General features: G+C 40.5%; 1 protein-coding gene across 1 annotated transcript; it reads left to right on the top strand.

Annotated features, from left to right (window-relative positions):
• MED10 (mediator complex subunit 10) lies at positions 1–3,892 on the top strand. Its single transcript, XM_040064667.1, has 4 exons — positions 1–165; positions 341–424; positions 1,755–1,857; positions 2,933–3,892. Exons 1-4 carry the CDS (start codon positions 44–46, stop codon positions 3,026–3,028), a joined length of 405 nt encoding a protein of 134 aa, XP_039920601.1. The 5' UTR covers positions 1–43; the 3' UTR covers positions 3,029–3,892.
• Positions 3,893–27,756: the final 23,864 nt, after the last annotated feature.

Genomic DNA, 27,756 nt, shown 5'->3' with positions numbered 1-27,756 from the left:
CGCCCCTGAGCGGAAGTGGCGCGGCGCGGAGGCGGCGGCGGCGATGGCGGAGAAGTTCGACTCGCTGGAGGAGCACCTGGAGAAGTTCGTGGAGAACATCAGGCAGCTCGGCATCATCGTCAGCGACTTCCAGCCCAGCAGCCAGACGGGGCTCAATCAGAAACTGTGAGGGGCCGTTGTCGGGGGCGGGCCGGGCTGTGGGGCCTTTTCTCCCTCCAGGCCCGGGGTGGTGCCTCAGGGCGCTCTCCCTCTCTGAGTATGCCTGGCCTCGCACCCACCGTCAGGGGCAGCGCAGCCGCCCCGAAATCGGCTAATCCCGACCCGTTTTTCTTCCTAACAGGAATTTCATGGTGACGGGTTTGCAGGATATCGATAAATGCCGGCAGCAGCTTCACGATATCAGCGTGCCCTTGGAAGTTTTTGAGTAAGTCTGTGTGTGCTTGGAAGGGGAGGTGCCGCAGTCGTGACTCGAGGTAGCCTGCTTCCTAGCGTGGGTATTTTGGCAGAAGGCCGCTTGTCTCAAACTCGGTCCTTCTGAATGTCTCACGAGAACGCGGCAGGAGGAGGTCAGAAGTACCTTCTGCCTGTGAGAAGGCACAGAGGGAGAACTAATAAAATATACACCTGTCTCCATAGAACCAGGGGATGCTTTGAGTAGGAGAGGACCTTAAAGCATATCTAGTTCCACCTCCCCCACTGTGGGCAGGGATGCCACCTACTAGATAAATTGCTCAGAGCCCTGTCCAGCCTGGCCTTTGAGATATTTTTTTGAATTCTACATATGTACGCAGTAACACGAGTTCTGCCGAATTTAGTGATTTTGTAACATCACAGAATGGGTATGGTTAGAAAGGACATTTAAGAACATCTGGTTCTAACACCCTTACCATGGGCAGGGACACCCATTTAGTATGTCAGCTTTCATTTTTAAAAACAGTCTTTTACACTAGATTAGGATCAGGATTTAAAGTTGCAAGTCAGTACGCAGGTATTTAGTTTAAGGAGAGGCAGTCTGACAGAGAATTGGAGCTTTAAAAGAAAAATGAACATAGAGGAAGAGCTATACTGGAGAGCTTTTGTGATATAGCTGACAAGTTAATTTACTAGTGTTTCTTCTAAGTCCAGATTTTACTGGTCTGCTGTACTCTAGTGTGTTACTGCCTGTACACAGCTTTTTTCAGTTGGGCTTTTACTCCAGCTGTAGATTTATGATGGCTCTCTTACATGTTCTCTCCAGCAAGTGTCCCTTTGCCAGGAATTGTATTGCGGAACAAAATTGCACATAGGCTTGCTGATACTGTAGTGTTAATTGCTTACTCTTTACTGTGGTATGTGCAGCTCCTCCTCATCCTTGATTTGCTGGGTGCCATAGTCTCGTGTGCTTAGTGCTCACCATGTCCTAGCTAGGCCACTTCCTGGTTAGTGCCTTTTCAGATGCTTGGAAAAGGACCATCTTCCTTTGAGCATCTCTGCTTATTGCCTGTGAGGAGCTGGTAAAAATATATTTATATATATTTTTTGAGTACTTTTATTACTTTGTTCAAAGCCCTCCAGGTTTTCTGGAAACAGGTTTGCTGGCCATGGCGTCATCCTTGAGCTGCCTTTGGAAATGGCCAAGTTTAACTGTGTTGGTCTTTAATATGCACAGTTTGGATAACAGTAGAAAGAAAATGACAGCAAGATGAGTAATTCTGTACCCTGGAAGGTATCTTAGTAGGAATATGGTCATTTAGTAATGTCTTTTCTATTTTCAGATACATAGATCAAGGCCGCAACCCTCAGCTTTACACTAAAGAGTGTCTGGAGCGAGCTTTGGCTAAAAATGAGCAAGTGAAAGGAAAAATTGACACTATGAAGGTAAACCAGATTAATGGAAATATAATGCAATAATGTATTTGATAAGTTTTTACTTTTCTGTAAATATGTGGGTATTTTTCACTTGTGCAGTTATTAACTTCTGTTATTATGTGATTTGTCTTAGCAGTTGCTCTGCATCCCTGTATCTTAATTGATGCTGATATACCCTGTTCAGGAAAGGAAACCTGTAGTTCATCCCACACTTGGGGATGCACTTTCACTTTGATTTTATATTGGTTAAAGCTATAGGTAGCAGTAGAGATATTTTACTTGGTTTTTTTGTAGGTGTGTAATTTTGCCATGTGCAGACTTAGAGATAAGCAAAACAAATGGGGTATTTTTCCAGTCATGAATGGATAGCAGAGGGTTAAAATGTTAAATATGCTCTATAATCGTTGGTTAATCTTTATAAAATGATTGAAAATGCAAGCCAATGTTTAGGGGTTTCTCAGCTTTTACTTTCATTTAGTATGAACCTAAACATTCTGTGATACTGTTTAACTCCTAGAACTACTGCAGAAAAACAATCAGAAAGGGAAGTTTAGTGAGTTCTGAGAATGTTCTTTGTTTGGCTGAACTTAGTGTGGAGGATAACAAGCTGTGCTGCAGAATGTAGACATACGGAGATAAGTCCTGAGCTTCTCTTTCTATTCTCTGTGTTTGTGAAATTGTGTACTTCTAAAGCAGGTGTGAGTTGCTTTTTTGAAGGTGGAGTGGATTCCATATCAAATCAAGAGGACATGTCCTTAATCAGCTTTCCTTGATGAGGTCAAGCACATATTGGTGCACCAGGGTTTACTAGAGAGGTCCAACTGCTTTGTATTTCTTAGGAGAAAACACAAGTGAATTTTTGGGGGAGTTCAAGGAGGTTTTAGTCTGCATTCCTGCTAGATTTCACTTGGGCATTTTCTGTGGATTTTGTAAATAGAACTTCCTTTCTTTGTGTGGTTTTGGGGTCCTTCATTTCACTGAGTGGTGTGTTGGGTATAAACATTTCTGTTCATCAGGTAACATTGCTTGAGGGAACCTAAATGAATTGTCTAGATGATGTATATGCATTTTTTTCTCTTTCCAGAAATTTAAAAGCCTCTTAATTCAAGAACTGACAAAGGTGTTCCCAGAAGATATGGCAAAGTACAAAGCTATTAGAGGGGAAGATCCTCCTCCTTAAGTTGGCCTTTGATAGCTCTAAAAATGTCCCATAAATTGACACCACCTTATAAAAACATTGAATGGAGAGAGAGGGAATCCAAGCCCTCCTAACAACTGTACTAAAAATGGCAGTGGTGACTCTAAAGGAGCTTGATGGTTGTTCATGGTTCTGGGCTGAAGCTACTGAATTTTTCTGAAGACTTCTACTCAGTGATTGTGGTTGAAACTTCTTATGGTAATCTGCTTTTCTTTCCTGAAGGGTTTGACAAATGTAATTGCCTACAGGCCATCAATGCAGAGCATTTTCCACAAAGTGCATTTCCATAGCAGAAAAACATGTTGTTTCTTTTTTCTTCTGAAAAGTGTGCCTCAGGATTGTGGGCTCATCTGTTTTTTAAGAGAAATGCATTTATTACACTTGATTATTTTTCATTTGTAAACTTCAGGGGTTTTTCTTTTACTCCAGTATGAACAGTTGACTGCTTTTGTCTTGCCAAATTCTACTGAGCAGGAGCCTGTCAAGGGCTGCAGTTCTCATGTGTCATAATTAGTTGCAGCCAGGAAAACCTTCAGATCTTGTTTTGTTCTGGGAGCTGCAGTGCAGATGGCTGAGGATATAAAAAGTGAGCATACCTGGGGACTAGCTCCTCTACGACTTTAATATTTTGTACAGTATTTAATGTAAGCTTTTGTTTATTAATTTTCTGCAAGCAGGTTGTTGAATAAAAATTTGAAAAAAATCTAAATCCTGACATTCTTCTTTTGTATGCTTCTCTTTGGAGTGTGAACTGAAAGCTGTGAAAAAATAGTGTATTCCTCAGTTCCACGCTGATAGAAATACAATGTGTTAAGATCCAATCAAAACTTGTCTCTTAAATTTTTATATCTGAAGGTGGCATCAGCTTGGTATTTTGGTTTTATGATGAAAATTTCTATTTTAGTACCTGAAACAGGAGATTCTGGGGATCAGCAGTTGTCACCTGAAGCCTTGGTTAGCTGTGAGCTCGTCTGTGGGATCTGCAACTGTTCACGGATAAGGGAGTCCTACTACGGAACAGGATATCCGGGGGTTGGAGGCTTGTGGGATAGATTGAGTTTGTAAGTAGGAGCAAGAGGAGCCCTTTTAGTCTTGGGTATTTGTGAAGCTGGAGCTCTTTGTGCTTACGTTTGTTCCATCAGATCTGTCTTGACTTTTTGTATCAGCAAATTATTTTATTACTTTAACTTTTTTCTGGTTGTTAAATGGAGTTGTTTTGGGCAGGAGCTCCAAAACAGTGCTGTATGCATGTGCTCCAAAGCAGGCCTGCCTAGTCTGCTGAAGACTTAACAGGGATTTAGGCATGTTTGGAGTTACTGGTGGTATAGCTTGCACACCTGAAGCACTGTCTGTGCTCAGTTACCTGCCTGAAGCAGAGCCCATCCATGGTGTCAAGTACCACCAAACTTTGACATAGCAAGAGGAAAAATGAAAACGGAAAACTAGGTGTTCCTTTTAAAATTTGTTACCTACCAGTCTCAATTAATCTAATTACTGCCTGATGTTACCCTGCCCTGTGTACTTGCTTTTTTTTGTATTTGTTCCACCTCTAATCACTTTCTCCTTCACAATTTTCCTGTATGAACTTGGAAAAGGAGTGATAAGGAAAAGGCGCTCCATGTTTGTGTTTGGCTCGGGCTGGATTGCCCTGGGTCCCTAGGAGCTGTTGGAGCAAGGCCTGTGGCTGCCAAGCAGGATGTATATAGGACACAAGTAAAGAGGGTAAAGAGGATTTTTCGTGTGTGTATAATGTAGTTGGAAAAGGAGCTTAAGAGCAAAATTGTTGACAGCAGGCAGGGGAAGCTGTATTTAATTGATAGTTGAGGGAATATTTAGGACGCAGTAGGCCTGTAGATACTGAAGTATTCTGTCACCTAGCACTGACACCAGCTTGTGTGTCAGATTTGGTGGAGCAGGACTCTTGAAAACTGGTGCTTCCAAGAAGTCTTACTTATATCTCGTGGATTCTTAGTTTACATTGGAAGGGACTTTAAAGTTCAGGTTTACGGTCCCTTCCAATGCAACTAGTTTCAACTCCCCTGCCATGGGGGAGTTGCTCAAAGCCCTCTTCAACCTGGCCTTGATCGCTTCCAGCCATGGGCATTCACAGCTTCTCAGGACAATCCATTCCAGTGTTTCACCACCCTACAGTGAAGAATTTCTTCCTAACACCTCACCTAAACCTGCCCACTTTCAGTTTGAGCCATCACCCTTTATCCTGGGACTAGCTTGGTGTTAGAAAGCCAAGAGGGATAAGCATCTCCACAGCCCAGAGGCCCTGAAAATGTGTGAAATGTCTGCTCTGTAAGAGTATTGATTTATTGTTGTCATTAGTTAATTAATTAAGTGCCCAAGGCTGGCCACAGTGAGGATGGCTACCCCCATAACACTGACACCCGTGCATGCTGATGAGAAGGTTTGAGGCTTCCCCAGCTCAGAGAGGTGATTTACAGCCAAAGCATAGATCACAAGCTTTCCCTGGATGTCTGGGTGGTGTAGTAAACATGACAACTGGGATAGTTAATGGAGATGGAGGATTAGGGAATAGCATTAGGTCATACTGTCACAAAATCTCAGCTGCCTGTGTTTTGTGAGGAATCTAAGAAAACATTTATTTGGGTGGTGGATATATACATTAGGAATAAAAATAAATTTAAAAAAACCCCAAACAAACAAAAAACCCAAAACAACAACAACTACAAAAAACCAACAACCAAAACAAACAAAACCTACATAAAAACCTGAACCAGAAAAAACTCTCAGTTAAATCATCAGGTTTCATGTTCTGCTCGGCTTCTGTTCCAACTTTTTGATACTTTCTTATTCTGTTATTTTATGCTTGCCTTCACTTCATGTTTCTGGGCTAGTGATGCAAATATTGCCAGTGCTGCAACTGTCCATATTTAGCATAATATTGAAGAGAGGTAACTGTTGTAAATTATGTTTGTCTCAGAGAAAAAAAGGTGTCCAGAATATGAGTGCATATGAGTTTTTAATGTAGAATGAGAATTACTAGAAACAATGGTGTTTTTCCATTTCCAAATGCATATGGAATAGAAAAACCCAAGCTAATTTTCTCATTTGTTGATTGGTTCTCTGAAAAGGAGCACGTCTGAATTATCCTGATGTCTGCTTTGTTTGATGATAACCTTCAAGGCATTTGGTAAAGGAGACTGTTAGATCTTTCCTCTTTCCCACTCTCTTACCTGGATTGTGTGGTTGGAGGTGAGATGGAATTTTATTTAAAGGTAACATTAAAACAGCATCAGCCAGGGAGCAAAGCTTCTAAAGTAGATTTTTGTTGCCTTTTAATTATCTCAAAGGAAAGTTTGAAGCCATACATGTTTCAAGTGCATCCTTGAATTTTTTGTAAGATTTTGGAAATAATAGGCAATATGTGTTGCAGGTAATGATTTTTTAACAATTATCTTTATTGCATACATTGTGAGATGTGAAGATGCTGGATAATGCTGCTCAGTACACAGCTCTTTAAAATGTGCTCCTATACTCTGTTTAGGATAAACAAAGTCAGTGTAAAATTCTTTTGCTCAGGCACAGAAAGAAACAGATCAAGAAGGTGCTAAGGATTTTGGTGCAACCTGTTAAGGCTCGGCATCCTCTCTGTCCCTTTTTTTACTGGAAGGATAAGCAGTTGGGGGCCTTGCCTTCCCCTGTCCTTGAAATATTTTTTGCTTAAACCTCCATGTGAAGAATAAGTAATGCAGAGCTGTGCAGTCTGACAGGGACAGACATAGCTGCTACAGGAGTTGGATGCTGCTCAGCTGTTGGTTTATCCAACCTATAGCTCTTGTGGGTTTTTTTGTTGTTTTGTTTTGGTTTTTTTTTCCCTCATGCAGATCAAGGTGCTGTCACTGTTAGCCAGTTCTCAGCTTAAGATGAATCACCAGTGTGCCTGAGACAATCTGTTTCTCTCATACCACTCAGAAGAGAGTCTCTTGATGGCAAAAAAGTCATCCTAGGCAGAGCAATTTGGCATTCAGAGGCTGACCTTTCTAATTCAGTTGGATGAACTGCTAAGTGGCAGGAATAATTTCTCAATTTCACAAATATTTCATATTGTGATGTTTTTATAAATTGCTTTCTTCGATGAATGCAGTTCCCAAGTGATTGAAAGTGCTTACTGTGTGATTCTAGCAGTTACCCCAGGTACTCTATAATCTCATCTTTGACTCTTCTCTGATCACAGAAATAGAACAGATAAACTGTGCAATTCACTTCTTTTTGCTCGAAGTGATCTTTGAGATTTTAACTAGATCAGTTAGAAACTACTCACTGAACTTGTAGTTTTACTGAAACCTTGCTAAATAAAAGTATTTAAAAGGTGAATTCTATGAATAGGCTTAAAAAACATGTAAGAAGTGTTCCAAACATTCAGTTTCCTAAGTTCATAATAGAGAAATATCCCTGCCAAGAATATTTCTGGATACTCATATTTCAACACAAAGTCATTTCTTACTCTACTATGATTAATAGCTGCAGCGTTTCTGGGCAGGTGCCAGATGTCCTTCCAGCGCTGCAGAGCAGAGAGCCAAGGTGACACAAATATCTGCCCTGCTCTGAGAAAACTCTGCTTGCTGCATGTATCTCAATTACTTCCATATGCTTAAGATCCTTCTGTATATTTTCTTAATTAAAGCAATGGAAAAGCAAGCGCACATTAAAGGATACTTCTGTAACAGCTCTTGTAATGCTCTGAAATCAGGAATCTGTATTTTCTGTATTGTGACATATTTCATTCTGAGAACTAGATTGTATTTAGTCTCAACAAGATGTAATGCAGACAGTAAAAAAGAAACATCTTTCTGAACAGTATGAAAAATTCCAAAACAATTCTTTCTCCTCTCCTGGAAGAAAAGTCCCTTCATGTGCTAAGGAATGGCACTTAAAATTTATTTTCCTGCAGACCTGACCCAACTACTTGACTTGCTGTTTGCAATTTCATTATATTAGACAAATTTATCCAAATATTCCGCAAAAGAAGACAAAGCTACTTTTATATATAATCTGGGAAAAGCTAATTCAAATTAGTGTCATGCTGCATTATTTAATAAGTTACTTGGGTCATATTAATATAATTTCTGTAGAAAAAAAAATAGCATTTACTCTTCATGTTAATTGTTGACATTCATAAATTTTTATTTGGAGTGTTACTAGGGATTCAAAGTTCCTGTGTCTACATAAATGTAGTGGCATATACCAAGCCACTTCTGTACCATTGTGGGGACTGTCAGTCCTTGTCAGTAAACAAAGAGAAACTTAAAATTATCGCTGAAATCACTGGTAGGTCCCATTTTTGTGGAGAAAATATTTTACCCTCAGTCACCTAAAAACACACTGCTAAATTAAGGGATTTTCATTTAAATGTATGAGAAATTCCATCTTCAAGCCTATTATTTGTTTTAAAGTATTTTAAATATTTATTTTAAAGTATTACTACATTTTCAATAATGGACTATTACCTAACTATTTTATTACATTTGACTTATACTTTTTTGAGACATTGTCTGATTTAGTTAAAGCATAGGATTCAAGAAGTTCCAGCAGATAAAAATGTCTTTGAATAGATGTCTAATCAAACACCAGATGTCACTCAGTCTAATTATTTAATATAATTTCCGGTCATCACTTATTAGGTTACAATACTTAAATGAATAATTGAATAGGCATCTGCTACTCAATAAAACAAAAGATGGATTCAGTGATACAGCAAATCCTGTTTAAGAGAAGTATAGTTAAAGAAACCCTACAACATTTCTTCTTTCAGAGACCTTAGGCATAAACTATGTGACATTGCTTTTTAGCTAGCCTGGGAATTTCTCTGCTTTTGCAGCACGCTGCAGAAGACATGTAGCTTCACAGATAATGCTGTTTCCTTGGACAGACTTTCTGCTTTTATATAAGTGGACTTCCTAAAGTTGCTCTGGGTACATGTAACCTCTGTCATCTCTAGAGGTTGATACTCAGGGTTGCAGAGCATTACGATTCCAAGAAAAATCAAACTTGATGTTCAGCTTAGATGCTGTACATAGATTGAGTGGAGGGGAAAGAATCCTTAGGAGTACATGCTGGAACTCACTGACATCATGGTGAAAGCAAAAGAAAGAAAGTCATTAGTAAACCTCCTTTTTTCTCTCATATTTTTGTCTCCAAAATTTATCATAGAATCAGTTACAAAGCTTGCCATAAAATGTTGCTGTTGCTGTTACCTTTTATCATTATTTGAGGAACACAATCAGCCAAAGGAAAGATCACAGGCATGTGAAGAGAGGATTTACAGGCAGAGAAAATTGTGCCTCAGAACAATGTAGCAGTACACAGCTGACTGACTGGCTCTGCTTCCTCCGTCTCCACTGATCTAGGATTTGTAGATGCTGCACGAGGGGACGTGGTTTAGTGGTGAATTTGGCAGTGCTGGGCTAATGGTTGAGATCAATGATCTTGAGGGTCTTTTCCAGCCTAAAGAATTCTGTGATTCTGTGACGTCATCTTGATGTATATTACCTTTGACCTTTCTAAGTCTCAATTTTTTTCCTCCGTGAATTTTTTGGGCTGCCCTCTGAATGCCTTTAAACTGCAACATCTACAAAATCTCACATCAAGGAGTTCTGTGGTTCATAGTTGCATGATGTGAAGAAGTCTGCTTTCATTTGTTTTGATTCAGTCATTCACTAATTTAATTCTTAGTGCTTGCATTGGAAGATGTATGGAGAACACACCTCCTCTCCTCTTCACTTGTGGTTGTATAGAATATTGCAGCATTGCCTTCCCAATCATATTTTTTCCAGGTTTCAGTCTACTCTGTTTAGCTCTTCCTCATACAGAAGCCTTTGTGTGCTTCAGATCATACTTGCCACTCTTCTCTGAACTGTTTCCAGTATTCACTTCAGTCTTTTTAAAACCTGAAATGTTCTAAGATTCTTTATAATTGATCTTGTTGAAGGCAACCAGGAATCCAGAGTTTGTCTATACATCTTTGATGTCCAACACTCACACACATACTTTTAGGGAGCTCCAACAGCCTTCCCTGCACCAAAAGCAGTGTTAGATTTTTTCTAATACATACTTCTCTTAATATAAAATCTTGCCTTTGCTGTTCCTCAGTGATTGAAGTGTTCCTCCTTATCATTTCAGGATTACAAATGTAGTTGGCAAGTCAGAATCCTGACCTACAAAGATATCTGCACACTGTATTTATCCAGAGCCATGCCATTTAAGGCAAAGACAAGGTACACAGCTTTTAAGCAAACATTTGCATAAAGTATATGTCAATTTCAGTTCACGTATAAAACTCTCCAGTATTTTTTCAGAGGATTTGTCAACATTGATAGAATGTTTAGAAATCCTCTTTTCTAAATGAAGGCAAAGGTAAAGGACCGTAGCCACATGTGCATTTGCTCGATCAGGGATGTATGATTTTTGAAAGTAAATATTAAAGTGAGAGTTATAGAGACATCCTCCTTTGCACAAAGATCCTCCAGCATAAAACTATATTGCTGTGCCTAAGACCTCTTGACACTGATATAATATTAAATTTAATTTTAAAACAGCTTAATAGACTGAGTTTTAATATTGTAGTATGTTAACTCACCCCTGTAAGCCATGTGGGAACTACATCAGATGCATTTTGAAGAAAAAAAGAATTTCTGTCTTACAGCTTTGGCATTTCCTTTTCTTATCTTCTTATCTGCACTCCGGGGCTGGTCGAGTAAACACAGACACATTTAAATGAATATGTAAAAGTTCAAACTGTCATAGCCTGCAGTTGTACAATCATTTAAACAGCCACAGATGCATGCTAGTGATTACATATAAACAGATATAAAAATGGTATTTAAATGTACAGGTATGCAGCCATCCAGCCCTACACAACCAGTAATTGTGCATCTGTGAGGTTCTAAAGGTTCCATACCACACTGTGCATATCATATGGTACTGACATTTTCTCATGTAGGAATCCAGGGGTCCTTTTTTAACTATAATTCTATATTCTCTACTAACTTCTATTTTTATAACTGACTGTATGAACTTTGTGTAGTAGTATTGAACATTCTCCAGGAAGCTGTGCCCATATTGTAGCTTTGTGAGCTGTAAGAGCTGCTTTATTTACTCAGTGCTTTAGCAATTTCATACAGATTAAAGCCACAGCACAAGAGAGCTATTAAAAATTGAAAGTAATTATAGCAATTTTGCTGGTCTGTTTTCTCTAAGCGATCTGGTAAACTGCAGAGCTAGGAAACTGCAGAACAATTTCCACACAATTTTGTCCAGTTGATGGTAGAATACGAGGGGGTTGAAGTGGGTCCTAATACTTAAATACGTGGTTAATGGGATATGTATTCCCTTTAAAGAAGGCAACCTGAAGACTCATCAATAATTATAAATTGCTGCAAATTATTGAAGCTGGTTTATCTCCTTGGCATAGAAACAGAAAAAGTATTGCAGAGGCAGCAGTATTTGGGGAATTGTGATGATGAGGCAAAAGGTTATTCTGATCCATTTTTATAATAGCTGTCTTTGCAACAGTCCTGAGGCAGCCCCAGTAAGGGCAGGATGAAAGATTTAGATTTGACTGAGGGATTGATGCTGTTCTCCCATTCTTCCATTCGTCTGAACTGACTGTTCACTGGACTAAAAATCTTGTTTAATTTTGCATCTTTTCAGTAACTGTGGAACTGGGGAACCAGAGGGCAGAGATCGATTTAGTGTTTAGGTGTACTGACCAACAAATTGCTTGCTAATTTCAAAGGACTGGTATATTTTAAAGGAAGATGCTGCCCTATTGTTGGAGAGAGAATATGCAAAATTGACCAGATTTTTTCATACAGTTGAAGCTCTTATACAAGAGCAACCTTTAGTATTACTGCAATGAAGATTAAAAAAAATTGCAAAACCAGAACAACTGTAAATATTAAACCCAGAGCATTCAAAAGAAGATAAAGAACTTAATAAAATGCTTATGTATAAGGCTAGAATAGCCAAGATAATCTCACCAGGCCTACTACATTCCTGAAAAATTCTTAATATTGGAGAATGTAAGGTTTCGCTCAGGCATTCTTTGACTTAGTTATAAAAGTTGAGCTAGACTAAAATATTTCACTAAAAACAGGCAGAATCCAAAAGCAGGTCAAAGACATGATGGCTCTGATGTAAACTAAACCTTGTGACCTGCAAATTTATGAGCAAGCTCTAGCAGTTACGTGCCTGATCCGAGCTATGAAAGTGATGACTCATTGTATCCCTTGTTTTTCTCTCTGCAAGTGACTTATCCGTGTTGTTCAAGGCAGACAGGAACAAAGCCAAAACTGTAAGAGAATTAAGTCTTGTTAATGGTGTGCTGGGAATAGTCTGTGAGGGGCAGACTGGGAATAGTGAGGGACAGAGGTCCATGCTGATGTCCTCATCAACACCTCCAGTAAACTCTATCTATCATAGAATTGTTTAGATTGGAAAAGGCCTTTAAGACCATTGTGTCCAACCATTAACCCAGCACTGTCAAGTCCAACACTAAACCATATTCTAAGTGCCACATCTACACAGCTTTTAAACAGCTTCAGGGCTGCAAATATTCAGCAGCAAAGTCCTCTCCTTGCAGAGCTGCACAGTTAAAGCTGAGGTGCAGTGTGCAGGTGCATTAGGCTGCAATTACTTGAGGGGCCCCCAAAGTGCTCTTACAGTCCTGTCTGCAATTTCATGTCCCCAAAACATCCATATCCGGTATCAGGAATCAGCCCTGGTATAATCTAACACATAACACACCCTGTAGGTTTTTTTAAGAGTAAAAGTGTTCTTGGTGCTCATTTATGTGAAGCAGTGTTTCAAAACGGACCCCTACTGCATAAATAAACAACCAGCCCATTGTCATCCAGAAAATAGCAGGAGTGAGGGTGAGGCATCCCCAAAGATCAGTGCAAATACTAATTTTCACAATATTCCTGTGGCAAGTGTGGTTCAAGTTGCAGAATTATAAGGTGAATGAACAACATAAGCACAAGCCACAGGCACAGGAGATGTAGGAACCAGACTCCAGCTGCCTTCAGATCTGTTCCTCAGATAGCCTGGAAATGTTTTACGCGTGCAGTACCCATAATCAGAAATCATGCCAGCCTTAAACTGAAGGAGTGCTAAAGTGATCAATATGACAAAATGTTTTGAAGCAGCATTAGCTTGCAAAGCTGCTCAAATCTGTTTCGTTGAGGCTGTGTTAAAATTAATTTTAATGCATTTTAGCAAGTGTGTCAGAAGAATTCTGAGGGGAGAAGTCTATTGATACAGATCAGTCACCAGACCCAGAGTGAATGGTTTTACAGCCTGGCATATGAAAACAACTTTTGTCTATTTAGCAAGGTGCCCTAGGAACCAATTTTCTAGAGCTATTGTAATTGCTTACCATGAAAATTGCAGGTTGTGTTCAAGGAAGGCTAAATACCAGCAGAACCTTTGTGTGTTTGCTCCACTTTCTGCAGAGCAGCTTTGGTTGCAGCCTGCTGAGCATTGTATCTCATTTACAAGGTGACCCAGAACACAAAACCTTGTAATTAGCCTGAAAACCCAACCTGCTTTCTCTCCCCGCCTGCCAGCCCCCTCGCCTTCTGCTGCCCTTGGTTGCAATGGCAGCGTTTTCCCAACAAAGGGGGGTCTCATGCAGAAGGAGAACAGTGGAGCCAAGATTTTCAGAGCTTTTGCATGCAGCCAGATAAATATTCATGATGCAACTGTGTGCTTAAGAGCTGCTTTTTGAATTAAGTTCTGAGGCTATTGTTCACCCTCAAATAACACCGAAAAGAAACTTTTCCTTATTTGAAAATAAACAAATTCCTAGATAGACTGCAAAAGTGAAATTACCTTCCTTCCCCAAACAGCAATAAGGAAGTGCCAAGAGAGGAGGAAGAAGGATGAATTCAGGTGCTTGACCAGTGTAAATTGGTCTGTTGAGATCTGTAAAACCTCCTCAGCTTTCACTAGGCGGCAATTATCATTTGTACCATCATATTCATGGTACAGTCAAAAGCAGAAGCGTTCTAACAGATGAGAAGTTATGCAATGATCTATGCATTACTTCTAAGTATGTGGTATGAATTTCTTACATGGTACAAATCACAAAAGGTTATAAGTACATACTGACATCTACAAATATATTAAGCTGCTGATCTTCTTTTCAATGATTTCCCATCTTATCCTATGTGGCTTTCCCTTTTTTCATGTCACTGAATTTTTTTCTTTACCTTGAGATGGTACAACAACCAAAATGTCTGAATATGGTTTGGCACCTATTTCAGCAGAAAAACAGAAACAAAAACCAAAACCAAAACCAAACACAAACAAACAAAGAAACCAAAAGTACTCTGGGATGATTTCAACAGCATTTTTTGAAATAGTTAACATCTATGCTGACTAGGCTTTATTTTAGCTCATAAATCTTATAAGAATCAAAAAAGATACTGTACCTTCAGCAGAACACTGATTACTATAATACATCTTTCTGGCATAAACTGACAGAGATGCAGATACGAAAAAAAATATAAGGACTGGAATGGCAGAGATTAACTTCAGATTTGGTGACATTAAAACATCTCAAGGAAAGAGGAAAAACTGAGGAAAGAAGGCTGCTTCTATCTGGGAATCCATATTTGGATTAAGAATTTTATATTTTTTAACTAGTGTATGAATGTTATATGATAGTGGCAGGCTGCTGTAAAGTGAAAGACTGAGAAGTACCCTATCACTACAGAGTACCTTTTGGTTTCTTCTAAATAATACAAAGTAGACTGTAATTCATTCTTGAAATAACAGACTTAAAGTTGAAATTAATAACTTACATAGTTGCTCAGCAACTCAGACAATACTAACATCCTTAGCCAGGTATCGAGTTCCTTTTCTGAATTTCTGACAGTATCTTTCCTTTCATTTAAAGCTTTGGAACAGCTTCCCTGCCTCTTCTGCTTTAAACCCAAGGCTCTCCCCTTCCTTTCCTCTCTGTACAAGAGGTAGCCTTGATTTAGGGGCACGGAATTGAAAACTGTGATGTATTCGATGCATCTCTATGGCCTTTGAACCATTAATGAGAAAGGCAGCTGAATTTTGTTTTCATTAAGTAATTTGGTTAATTGTAATTGATTTTTCTTAACCTCTTCTTTGTCCTGAACTGCGCGTGTTGCTGATGTGGCTGGGGTAAGCAGAAAAGTGAAATCCATAGGATATGGGAACAAACTTTCCTTTCATGCTGTAAAAGAGAAGTTTGCACCAGACTTGGATGAGATGTGGACAGTGAAATAACAAGAGGAAAATTTTCCAGCAACAAGGCAGAGCAATAGAAATACCAGTGACATGTAAGGAAGGAATTCTTCCATGGTGAGAGTAGTTAAGCACTGGAACAGGTTGACCAAAGAGGTGGTGAATTTCCTCCCTTGGCAATTCTCAAGACTCACCTGGATGACTTCCAGAAAACCTTTTCAATCATGTTTTCTGTGATTTCATCTAGGGGACAAGTTATTTGTATTTTTCTGTGATTTCTGCACTGGGACACATTATGGATTACTTTCCCCACTGAAATACATTATGAAGAAGATTAGGCCCCATGGAGAGGCTTAGGTAATGGAACAGAGCATGAGAAAATAGGGAAAAAAACAAGAGAAACTGCCAAACTTAACAAACAGCAGTGAGCTGCTAGCAAATGTTACAGTGTAACACCATGAAAAATGGCTGGATTTCACAACTGGTTATGGAGAAATGTGTGAGAGAAAGACAAGCTTCCCAGGTAACTCTAAGAGAACTCAAGGGTGATACTGGAGTCTTTTTGGGGAGTGCAATCTTGGGAAAAAAACGCTCAGTGTCCAGGTTACTGCGGCGTCTCTCTCTCTTTCAGAGCCCTGGCTCTGTTTTTGCCTCGGCTAGCTTGAGAGACAAACCACAGTTGAAAGGATTTCTCCCAGGGCCTTAAAGATCCCAGAGCGGCTGTTAACCTTTTCCTTTAGAGAGAGCCGACCCCCATTGATGGCAAAAAGAAGGGTCTGCACTTGATTCGGGGGGAATCTGGGCTTTATTCAGTCTTTGTCCTGTGGTGTGCCCCCGCAGGGTCAGGAGCCCCATTCCTATCCCTGTCCCCAAGCCAAGAGGAATTTTCCATGTGCTTTCTTGGCTTTTATCCAGGGGGAAGGGGCTAGAGGCAGGGACAAGCCACTACCCAATCAGGGATAAGATGGGAGTGTAACGGAGTTGGATTACATTCCAGTGTTGGAGAATGGGCGGGGAAAAGGAGCAGGGACAAACGTCGTGATGATACATTTTCCAGGGGAACAGGGGGTACAGAAGAAACCATTACAAAACCCAATATAAAAATGAAATACAATATAAACCCCCAAAATGCACAACAACAGGTTACCATACCAATAAACCTTGTAGAGGTTTGGGAAAACTTCTTCACAGAAAGGGTGGTCAAGCATTGGAACAGGCTGCCCAGGGAAGTGGTAGAGACACTATCCGTGAAGATATTTTAAAAATGTGTAAATGTGGCACTGAGGGACATGGTTTAGAGGTGGACTCGGCAGTGCTGGGTTAACAGTTGAGCTGGATGATCTTAGAGGTCTTTTCCAACCTTAATGGTTCTGTATCATGTGAGGCTGAGATGTAATAGCTAGAGGTATCAGAAATGCCAAATGTGGTTATGGATGTAGCAAAACTGGAACCAATGGGTAAAAAGTAACTACAGTTGTTTATTTGGGAGGAGACAAGGGTGGGAAAGAGATGGATCAAGGTGGGGAGCAGGAATTACAAGCACGGGAAAATGGAGAAAAGTGTGGATAGATGAGACCAACCACGTATAAGCAAGCTGCTGGTTGATATGGCTGTCTGATCAAGTCCTGCATCAACTCCAGTTCCTCTTATCTTCTTCCTATATCCTATTCTTTACTATATTTTTTTTTTCTGTGCAGTCTCACTCTCTAGCCTGTGTTTGTGTGGAGCAGTCTGTCAGCAACCAGAGAAGGAGAGATAGGTCACAAGGGTTCACAGTGCCAGCAACAGGACAGCACAGGATGTAGACATCCCTTTGTATGAGGGAAGAGAGATTAGGGATGGGGCCTATGAGTTGCCAACGTGAAATGGAAGACTTGGCAGAGCTGCTTCTGGGAAGATCTGATAGATGATGCCCAGTCATTACAACACTCATTCCTTAGTCCCTCCTCATTCCAGGTGGGACAGGATCAGGTTGAATACCTTCAGCAGGAACAGAACTTTGAAGGGCTGCATATAAAATGTTTTGCCCTGTTCAGTAACATGACTTTTTAAACCTTGACCTTTCTGATCCAAACATCATAGTATATAATGCTGGCAAACAACAGAAAATCAGGAAGAGGGCTGAGGGAAAGAAGTGTGCAGAAGCAGATGTTTGCTTATTCTTTTCTTAATTGCTTGGCTGCCATGGAGATAAGTGTAGTGTATAGTTCCAGCAGGAACCACTGTTATTCTTGCACATGCAATTCTATAGCTCTCTGTATGTCTATCAAGCCTTAAAAATAAAGTATTTCAGGAGAGATTTGCTTTAGGAATTCTGAACCTCACATCTACAAACTGCTGTCTTTCAATGGTCTCTCAAAGACTTGAGACTAAGGACTGTCTCTCCATATCTGTGGTTTTGAAATGAGTTTTGAGGAACAAGAATTTTATCTGTGAGTTTTTATAATAATTTATTTAACTCTATGAGCTTTTTTCTGTGTGGTTGGTTTGTTTGTTTGTTTGTTTGTTTCTTCCAGTAACGCTAAAACAGCTGAGCAAAAAGGGGGAGATGGTGACAAACTATTGACATATTATTTGATATTTGATTCCCCTTTCCATAGAGAACTCTTCCAGAAGAAGGATTTCTATACTTGACATCTCTGGTCTGGCTCAACAGCTGGGAAGAGTCTATCTGCACATACAGACTGCTGTTCTTGTTTAAGTTAGCGCCTCTGGAAGGCTTAATAGAAATATACTCATTCTCTCTCATGCATTCTCTCTCATGCCTTCTGATGCCTACAGATAAGAGAGAACAAAGCCAGCACCTTGAGAGCCTCTCCAGCTCATAAGAAAGGTTGAGGCAAGGCATGAGCTTTAAGGCTCGCTCTCAAAGTCTGTCATGCCTTCACCCAGGATGGAGGAAAACATCAAACCCACAGTTAAAGAGCAGAAACACACAGACTGAGATGACAGCATGAGCAGAAACAGATCTACATGAAAGCACCCGAAGAAGCACTAGAGCACAGGTTGGAAGAATGGCCAGCACCAATGGCCGATGACATATGTGACAGAAACAAAATCAATAGCAGCTAAAGGAGGTGCTGCTTGCAGCAAGGCAGCAGGACAACTGCCTCAGCAGTGAAAGACCGGCACTCTGACAACAAAAGAATGGCTGCAGGGCTATATCACATGGGTTGTGCCCCTCTCATCCCAGAATTCTGGTAGGAAGACAGACTGCAACCACAAGACACCCACAATGAGGAAATGACAGAAAATCGGCAGTCGCCTAATCTAACGTTTTTGGAGACTATTGTAAGTGAACTCCTGAGGCAAAAGATTATGCTTTGGTAACTGGGAACTCCTGAGGGGTACAAAATAATTGGCCCAAAGCACCTACCAGCAAAGAGATTTTAGAATACATAACAAGGATTCAGCAGCTGGCACCTCTAATTCTTCCTGCTAAGCAGAAGTGATCCATCCCTATGCTACCAGTATACATGTTCATATGAGTAAAACCGAGGAAGGAATGATAGGATGGGTGGAGAATAAGTTTGGTTTAAAATTAATATCACCTTTCCTTCTCATAGGGTTTTGTATTGGTTTTCATTAATTTGAAAGGGTTACAGTCCTTGTTTTTTGAATATATCACTGTCATAGTGGGTATTCAGCAGCTTCTAGGCAAGTGTTCTAAAACATGAGCTGTAGTTGCCATAAATCTCTGATTCAATAATCAATAATTTTCCATACGAAGTAGGGCAGGTTGGGATGCTGAGGGCTTTTTGTCTCAGACTGCCTGGTGTCAAAAATTTTCCACCCTTTTATTTTTGGGGATAAGGTCTGACAAATTAAAGGAAGGTGAATATGCACATGCAAAGGGTTGGATTAAGGGAGCAAAGCTTGAGCAGTGGTACTCCAGTTCTACTTTACTCTTACTGCAAAAGCCTAAAGTGATCTCTGGCCCTTCCCTCATTCACACGTTTACTACATCCTGTGAAGTTTGGTGAAGAGAAAGACTCCTGGTATCAGCAGGATACTTGTTGGTTGCTTGCAGTTCAAATTAGCCTGTGAGGTGCCACTTGAGAAACTGCAACGTAGTTTCATGGGGAGAGTGTTCAAAAAGAGCTTTAGATCCTGATTTCCACAGGCAGAGAAACACTGTCTCTGCAGCATTGTCTCTGATGTCAGCCTCAGGGTTCTTCTATAAAAGAGATGACGCTGCTTTCTCTACTCACCGTGTTCTCTTTCCTCCTTACTCCTGTCTGTGTACTAGGTGAGACCATCCACTACAGGACTTTAAAGAATGGAATTGTTAGCATATACACACTTCTAGCAAGATTTTTTTAGGGCTTAGGTATCAAGCAAAATTGAACTTTTGAAAATCTAAAATTTGAATCTAGGCACCAGGAGGGATAACTGGACAACATTGGAGTGCATCACTCCTTGCCTTGCTAAAATTAATACCATTTTTTCCTTTCTGCACTTTGACCTTCTCAGAGTCATCTGGTTATTCCCAGACCAGTTCCACTTTTGAAATAAAGAGAAGCCAAGGTGATATATATGTTCATGTTTACCACTAATGCAGTGCTACTAACCCTGTAAATCAGAATTCAGGTGGAAATTATTTGATTCCCTCCTTCTAATGAAAGAACTCTTTCTTGCTTTTACTTGAACACAGAGGCTTAAACAGCAGCTGTAGCTCCAATTGTCACTTATTTAACTACACTTTTACTATGTAAGTCAGCATGCAGAGGGGATACCATAGGCTGTAGCTGTAGAAATCATTGAATGGAACACAGTAACTTATTCTACTACTAAATATTTATAACTTTCTTAATCCCTAGTCCACTTTTGTGACACTCACCAGCTTTGTTGTAAATAATAATTTGCTGGCAGCATGTCTCTGTTTTGTGATAGAAGCCAAATGTGGATTATAATCGTAAGCATTTTAATGAAATGTATATAGAAACAGTAAAACAATCCAAGCAAGGAGTATTATGTACAGACAAGCAAATACACAAGCAGAAATATAAACATGTAAAAAGCAACACACGGACAAATATCAATGATTCCACTGGAAACTGGGTAGAGATCCCAGATCAAAAGCTATTAGTGGAGGCTCTCAATACAGACAGGATCAAACCCACTCATGTGATGTTGCATTCAAGTCTATGTGCAAAGAGGAAGCACACCTTGTGTATATAGGTCAAGAAGTTATTTTTAGCAGACGTAAAATCTTAAGTCTAATTCAGGAATCATTAATGGTCTTGATGTAAGTATTACAGAAAAAAAAAAAAATACAGAATATTTATGTACAGATAAAAAGCCATAGTAATAGCAGTAATACAGCTGTAATTGTAAAGTACACACCTTTTAGTTTCTGCCATTTTCTTAGTGTTATCCTCACCCTTCCATTGCTCTTCTGTGTCTGAAGGTCAGCAGTTTCATGCTGCTGTCAGCACAGGAGGGAATATTACAGCAAGTGGACAACATATGAAATCCTTTACCAGGAGAAATAGAATGTTCATTTTGACAGTATGATATACATAATACTGTGTACTTACAAACTGTATGTTTGCTAACATGCCTGTACACCTTTCTCTTCCATCCTTGGTCTGCAGCTCCAGGTTACATGGCACCATTTATATTAAATTTAGATTTATGTATGTTATATACTATTTCTTTGCTCTTCTTCCTGGCCCTAACCCCAGTTTTGTCGAGCTCCAGGTCTGCAGATTAATTGGTCATGACTGATATTTTTATAGCATAGAGTCTTCAGTGCCAATCCTGTGCCCCATGTCTTCTCATTCCATAGCTGTAATCCTGTCTGCCACATCTTGTGGTTGTCATTGCAGACCTGTATTTCTCAACTCTCAACATTTTCAGTTGTAAAATTCTCGGTCTACCTGGAACAACTGCTTGTTACTGTTACCTATAGCAAACAATGCTTCTATCACACAAAGACAAACCAAACAGCTCTGGTATAGATAGAGCAGTTAGAAAAATTGCTGCCACATCCAAACAGCATGAAATAAAGCTGCAGGCAGGTCACAAGAAACTAAGACAGAGCACATAAGCCTCAGTCCTGAGCCCTTGCAGACTCAAGCCAAGCTTGTGGCACGTCACTAGCAGTGACAATATCACATTACAGGGCTACAGTTACACTGTCATGGTGCCCAAGGGAAAAGGAAACTAGGCAAAAGCAACTCAAAGGCACTGCCTGACTCCTATCGCAGTTATGAAGCTTTATGTCTGTGGCAGGAGGATGGCCTTGTGCCACAGGGAGCAAGAAGTGTGAGGGAGCAACAAGAACAAGGCTTCTCCAGAAGAGATGACTCAGGAGTTGAGGACGACCACACCACAGGCAGGAACAGTGCCCTCATTGATCAGAACAGATTTGCAGTACTCAGGTCCAGCAGGTGGTAGTTTTCCTTCTTCCCAGTGACATCTCCTTACCAGGTCTTTCCTTTCTACTCCTTTGAAACCATGCTTGATCCTGGCTTAATGACACTCTTATTTGTGGGAAATGACTGGCTGGTGCGCTTAGATTCTGAGAAGAATTTATCCCTTTTCTTTAGGTTTGTGGAGGGTGTTTCTAAGGGCAGAAAACTGACTTATGATGAGTTGCAAAGGACACTTTGCTCTTCTTCAAAAATGGATGGAAGTAGTGGTGAAGAACATCATCATAGAAAGCTGATTGACAAACAGATCAGCATCAACATGCAGAGGTGGTAGAGTTAAAAGGCAAAGCTGTGGATGGTCTGCCAGCATGGGGAGAGGGCTGTTCTATGGTTGTGTTCTCGCTGTTTTCTTCAGGAGCTGGACAGCTGGGGAGCTTTTGCCCCAGATGAGGGAATATTTTCTGTATGCTGATTAGGGCATAGGTCTTGCCACAGAGAGAGTAAGTATCTGTGCCCTGTTCCTACCTCCAGCATCTCACTGTGGTCAAAAAGCACCCTGAAGTTGTTGGGGGCTGTTTCTGAAAGAAACTACTTCACAGAAACAGGAATGGTCTGTTCAGGCCCATGTGAGTGTGCCTGTGGGCAGAGTGGAGTGGCTTTGGTGCCCTTCAGTGATGAACATGTGGCATCACCTATAGAGATCAGCAGCAGAAGGCTTTGGATGAGTTTGCCTAGAAAGGGAAGACCTTAAAAGCAGTGGTGAAGGTCAAGAAGAATGGTAAGTGTTAGTGGAATGTGACAGAGAATGTTCTCAAAATATCAGCAGATCTCTATGCAGTGCCTTTACTTACCCAGATGGGAAAAGTACGGGAAAGACAAAGGGAAGGCGAACCTGCTCTTGGCTGAAGAGCAAGGAAAGATTGCAGTTTCCAGATAAATGCTTTAAACCTGCAGGTGCAATGCTGTTGGTGATTCCAGAAATGTGACTGGTTATTGTCAGGGTGAACCAAGGCTCAGAAAGTTTCTTCTACGACTACTGCTCCGACATCTTCAGTTTCATGTCCTGTTGTTGACACTTTAGTTGGTTTTCCTCTCCTCATTTGTGGCATTACCCTGGGTGCTCTGCCAGCTCATATCCACTCAGCTGGACTGCAGACCTCCACAAAGAGATCTGGGTGTGCACCTTTGCTTATATGTGGGAGAAAAATCTGTCAATGCAATGGAAATCTGTTTTTTCATGGAAATAAATATGAGAATATCTTCCCTATATCTGCAGAATGACAAAGCCATAAGTTGACTCACATAGCTGTTTATGTGAATTCTTCTTCCATGCCAACCCACTGTGGTCAGAAGCTGCTAAAGGACCCATGTGTTAACTGGTAGAAATAGTACAGAACTTTATTGGTTGTAATTTTTATTTTTTTAAGCTGAGAGGAGGAAGAGTGTTTTAAAAAGGGCCAACAAGTGCTAAAGGCAAGGTCAAAGTCATCCACTACTCTCCCTTTGTCCACAAGTCCAGTCATTTTGTCATAGAGGGCAATCAGATTCTTCGGGCAAGACTGACGCTTGGTAAACCCCTGATGATTCTTCCTAATCACTTTCTTCTGCATGGGCCCAGAAATGTGCCTCAAGGGGCCCTGGTCCAGGATTTTTGCAGGATGGCCAGCCTGTAATTCCTGATTCTCACTCTTAGATCCTTGTAGGCACTTTTGACCCCACTGATCTCCTCTGGCAGTGTTATTGGCCCCCTTTTGGATAAGCAGCAGGGAGTGATAGCCCAAGATCCTTGATAGTTCCTCTGCTACATCTTGGATCTGAGCCCCTGGCAAGCCGTGAATTGATCTAGATAGCAAGCCAAGGAGGCAGATGGGGGCTTCTGTCCACCACAAATGGAAACCTACCTCTACTGTCCCCTGCCATTTCCTCCTGTCAATAATATGTGGTTTATGCATGGACAACTTGGATGCTTCCACAAGTGCAACACAATCTGCTTCTCTCTTGGTACCAGGTCACCAAACCTGTTCTGCAACTGTCCTGCAAATGGAGAAGGAGCCACCTTCCACGTGCCAGAAGTCAGGTTAGGCCAAAAATGCATGCATGTGAAAAAGCCATGACCAGTGCCTTGCTGGTGCAGTCCATCCTGTCTTCCCCTGAAATTCCGCTTTCTATTCTGTTTGTGGGGCTCTGTGTGCAGCAGCTGGGGAGCAGCCATGGGTCACAGGGGCCCCTGTGTGCTTGAGACAGCGTCCAGAGCAAGCGAGAGCATGTGTCGTTGTTCTCCCTTCTGGCTGCCTCCCAGGCAGTCTGCAGTTCCATTTCAAAGAGCTCATGGTAACAAAAGGTAAAGATGTGACACTTCTAATCCAAACCTTTTCTCTTTGTCCCTGTCTCCTAGCTGCTATGTCCCAAACAGCCCGTGACCTAATGAAACTTTTTAATGAAAAAAGTTTTCCTAGTCCTTAATGGAACTAGGGAACTTTTTGAGGAGACAAGAAGATACAGTCCCGATTCTTACACTCTAAGGCAGCAGAAAAAATGAGCCTGAGTGCTGAATTATGAGGGAAATTTTCTACCTGCTGCTACAGAAGGATGATGGAACACTTTTCAGCACCTGAAGATCTGCCGTGGAAGCCTCCAGAGAAGACTCAGACTTAAGAATCATATGTGTGCTGAATATTCTCCATCAGCTTACTTTAGGCAGACTCTAGCTGCTTCAGGTAGCATTCATTTGACTAAAAGAAAAGGTTTACGATTTGCATATTTACATCCGAGCCAATCACATCAGGGTCCATGTGTAACCAGCAGAGAGATGGGTTCATGTTAGCTTGAAGCAAATATTCACAACAGGTTGTCTGGCTGAGCTGGCTCTTTAGAGTCAGCATTTGGATGCACCTTTATGCTCTTCGTGTTCTCAGCACGAACTCATACAGCTCAAAACATGCACCTCAGCTCTATGCTGGAAATTGGATAGTTTTACTTGACTTGCTCAACTACACAAAGGGATTTGCCCAAGCTTTTGTGTTCTGAAATCAGGCTGGTGTCACTTGTGCTCTCTTTGGGAAGATGGAATGTGTGAAAATATTCAAGGCTGGGAGGAACTCAAATCTTAGAGTTGTGTTTTAAATAGCAGACTAGAGAATTACTCTTTGGCCTGTAAAATTTGAGTAATTCTTTTCTAACAACTAGAAAAATGTAACATCATGCTGCTGTAGTAATTTCTCTTCCATCTCCTCTTTCCCTATTACCTCCTCCCCCTGCCCACCTCCAAAATAATTCAGTTTCTAACTGCAAATGCTGAAGGAGGTGAATAGATCAAATCTGTATATGTCTGTGTTGTTTTCTTGTACATATGTAGCTATGGAAGAAGCTGTTCTGCTGCTTCTTCAGAAATGTCCTTGTCTTTACGATTTATCTGCTTCTACATTGGAAGGCCAGAAAACTTTTTTTTTTTTTAATTTTTAACTAAGGTTTCAAAATATTATGCGATAAGATTGTTTGCAACAGGGTGTGTAATTGGGCTATGAGACCCTGTATCTTTAACCTTGTGTTTCTAGAGAACATAATGATTCAGAAGTATGAAGAAAATGTAAATACCAAGATTATGAACGACTTAAAATTTTTAATAACAGATGTGGAACAGAGGCAGTGGCTGAGAAGTTTATATCTGGAATCATAATGAAGTATAAAATTGGCTTCTTTCCATATAGTTCAGGTTCCTGTCTTCTTGTATCTATCTCCATCTTTGTACTGTGGTTGCACATTGCTGTAACTTTCACACTCTACAAAATTCTATAAACTCTTCCAAGAAGACGTCACCCCCAATTGCTTGAGCAATAAAAGCGCTTAAATAATGTTGCTCTGCTGAAGCAGATTTGCATTTCTGCAGAAAGCTAATTCTGCAGTGGATTAATTCTTTTTTGAATTGCTGCTGAGAGGAAACGAACCTGCAGAGAAAAAGCTGAGTCATAAATTTCTTATCTAAGGTTATTTAAGGTCTCAATGTTCATTCCATACAACTCACTTGTATTGGACAGATCAATGTTTACTTAACTGAGAAAACACTAAGCTAAATTACTATGATTTTACTGAACTGGCAATGCATTAATAAGTACAATAATCAAATTCAAGTTAAAATTTAAATTTAATCCATAAACCAGCAGTTTCAGTTAAAAGAACACCATACAAATGCAGCAAACTCAACCTCTGAACCACAGAGATTGCAGTGTGCAGACTTGTCTTGGGTAATTGTAGATAGATTTCTTTCAGTACTTAGACAAAAGGTCTTGGTTCATTTATGTTGGTAAATAGCTGTGCTACGGTCAAAAGTGTGTGGCTCACCTCTGAAATAATGCTATCTATAGAGTTTAATCATAGAACAGCATCACAGAGTGGTTTAGGTTGAAAGGGACCTTTTGATCTCATCTACTGCAACACTCCTGCTCATTGCAGAAGTGTTGAAGTAGATGAGCTCAAAAGGTCTTGAATGGATACCGTCCATTACAACAGGTTTCTCAAAGCTCCATCCGATTTGGCCTTGGCCTTTTCCAGGGATGGAACATCTACCATCTCTCTGGGAAATCTGTTCCGTTGCCTCACTATACTCATTGTAAAAAATGTCACCCTTAAAGCTAGCCTCAATCTCCCCTCTTCTAGTTTAAAGCCATTGACCCTTGTCCTATCACTACATGTGCTTGCAAAAAGTCTGTCCCCATCTTCCTTCTAGGGCCCATTTTAGTACTGAAAAGTTGCTCTAATGTCTCCCTGGAGCCTTCTCTCCTCCAAGCTGAACAACCCCACCTCTCTCAGCCTGTCCTCATAGGAGAGTGCTCCAGCCCTCTGATCTTCTTCGTGTCCTTATCATCATTACCCTGCACTTTTAGCACTAACCTTTAAGAAATGTTAATTTCTGCACACATAACCTAGGTACAATCTACTGAAAAAGCTTTCAAATAGAACTGCTTTTGAATCAATGGCTACATTGACTTTTAAAGCACCTTTACACTCATCTTTATAAAATTTCTAAATTCTATGCCATTCCTCTACTTTTAATTCATTCCCTTCAGCAAGTAGAAAGTGCCTCATCACAGCCTTTAAGGTATCAGGGTACTCTGCTTTGTTGAGCTTCTCTCTGTTAAAGCGGGTATCTCCAATAAACTGAGGCTTTCATCTCATTTTTCTTCCCCAGACTTTCACAGGCAGGGAAAGATTTGGGGCTTCATAGGTCTGTGCAGAAGAGTAGGAAAGCGACTTCTCTTCTGCAGGACCTTTGTTTCTTCTTTCTGAGTGCCAATGTTTATTTTCATAAAGGAGTGACACCTCTGTGCAAATGGTATTAGAAATGTAACTTTTTATTTCAACACTGCAGTATACTACCTCACCTTCTTAACCTTAAAAACCTTAAAAATACATCGAGTACTCCTACCTCTCAACCTTCTCAGACTGAGTTGTGTTTGTCTCAGACTGCCTTTTCTCAGAGGTGGGTTTTTTTTGTTTGTTTGTTTTTGGTTTTGTTGTGTTTTGGTTTGGTTTTTTTTGTTTTTTTTTGTGTTTGTTTCTTTTTTTTTTTTTTTTCTGTCTTTCTTTCTTTCTTTCTTTCTTTCTTTCCCTTCCCCCCTCTTTCTCTCTGGTTGTCTTTGCAAGCTATCTTCATGAATCCTTGACTTCAGTTTTAAGGCAGCCTTTAACTTGTGTGTTGCTGATATGGCTTCAGTCTTCCCACCTGCTCTCAGATTGCTTACAAGTAGACTGTGTGGGGCAGGTTGGATAAGAAAACCGTCTGTGCTGGTTTGAGCTGGGGTTGAGTTGACTTTCTTCACAGTGGCTGGTATGGGGCTGTGTTTTGGATTTGTGCTGAACACAGGGTTGATAATAAGGAGATGTTTTTGTTATTGCTGAGCAGGACTTGCTCAGAGCCAAGGCCTTTTCTGCTTCTTATACTGGCATGATGGTGAGAGGGGTGGGGGTGCATGGGAAGATGGGAGGAGACACAGCCAGGACACCTGACCACAGCTGATGAAAGGGATATTGAAGACCATATGACAACATGCTCAGTATATAAAACTGGAGGAAGAAGAATGAACA

Source organism: Hirundo rustica, chromosome 1 (genome assembly GCF_015227805.2).
Source record: "Hirundo rustica isolate bHirRus1 chromosome 1, bHirRus1.pri.v3, whole genome shotgun sequence".
Taxonomy (NCBI): domain Eukaryota; kingdom Metazoa; phylum Chordata; class Aves; order Passeriformes; family Hirundinidae; genus Hirundo; species Hirundo rustica.
The sequence above is the reverse complement of the archived record's forward strand: the minus strand, read 5'-3'. Positions and strand labels throughout refer to the sequence as shown.

What these genes read in the sequence shown, in the direction of transcription:
- MED10 (XM_040064667.1), top strand. Translation starts at nt 44, where the DNA reads ATGGCGGAGAAGTTCGACTCGCTGGAGGAGCACCTGGAGAAGTTCGTG. An exon ending in GTGCCCTTGGAAGTTTTTGA is followed by an intron (nt 425 to 1,754) that starts GTAAGTCTGTGT and finishes TTCTATTTTCAG; the next exon opens with ATACATAGATCAAGGCCGCA. An exon ending in GAAAAATTGACACTATGAAG is followed by an intron (nt 1,858 to 2,932) that starts GTAAACCAGATT and finishes TTCTCTTTCCAG; the next exon opens with AAATTTAAAAGCCTCTTAAT.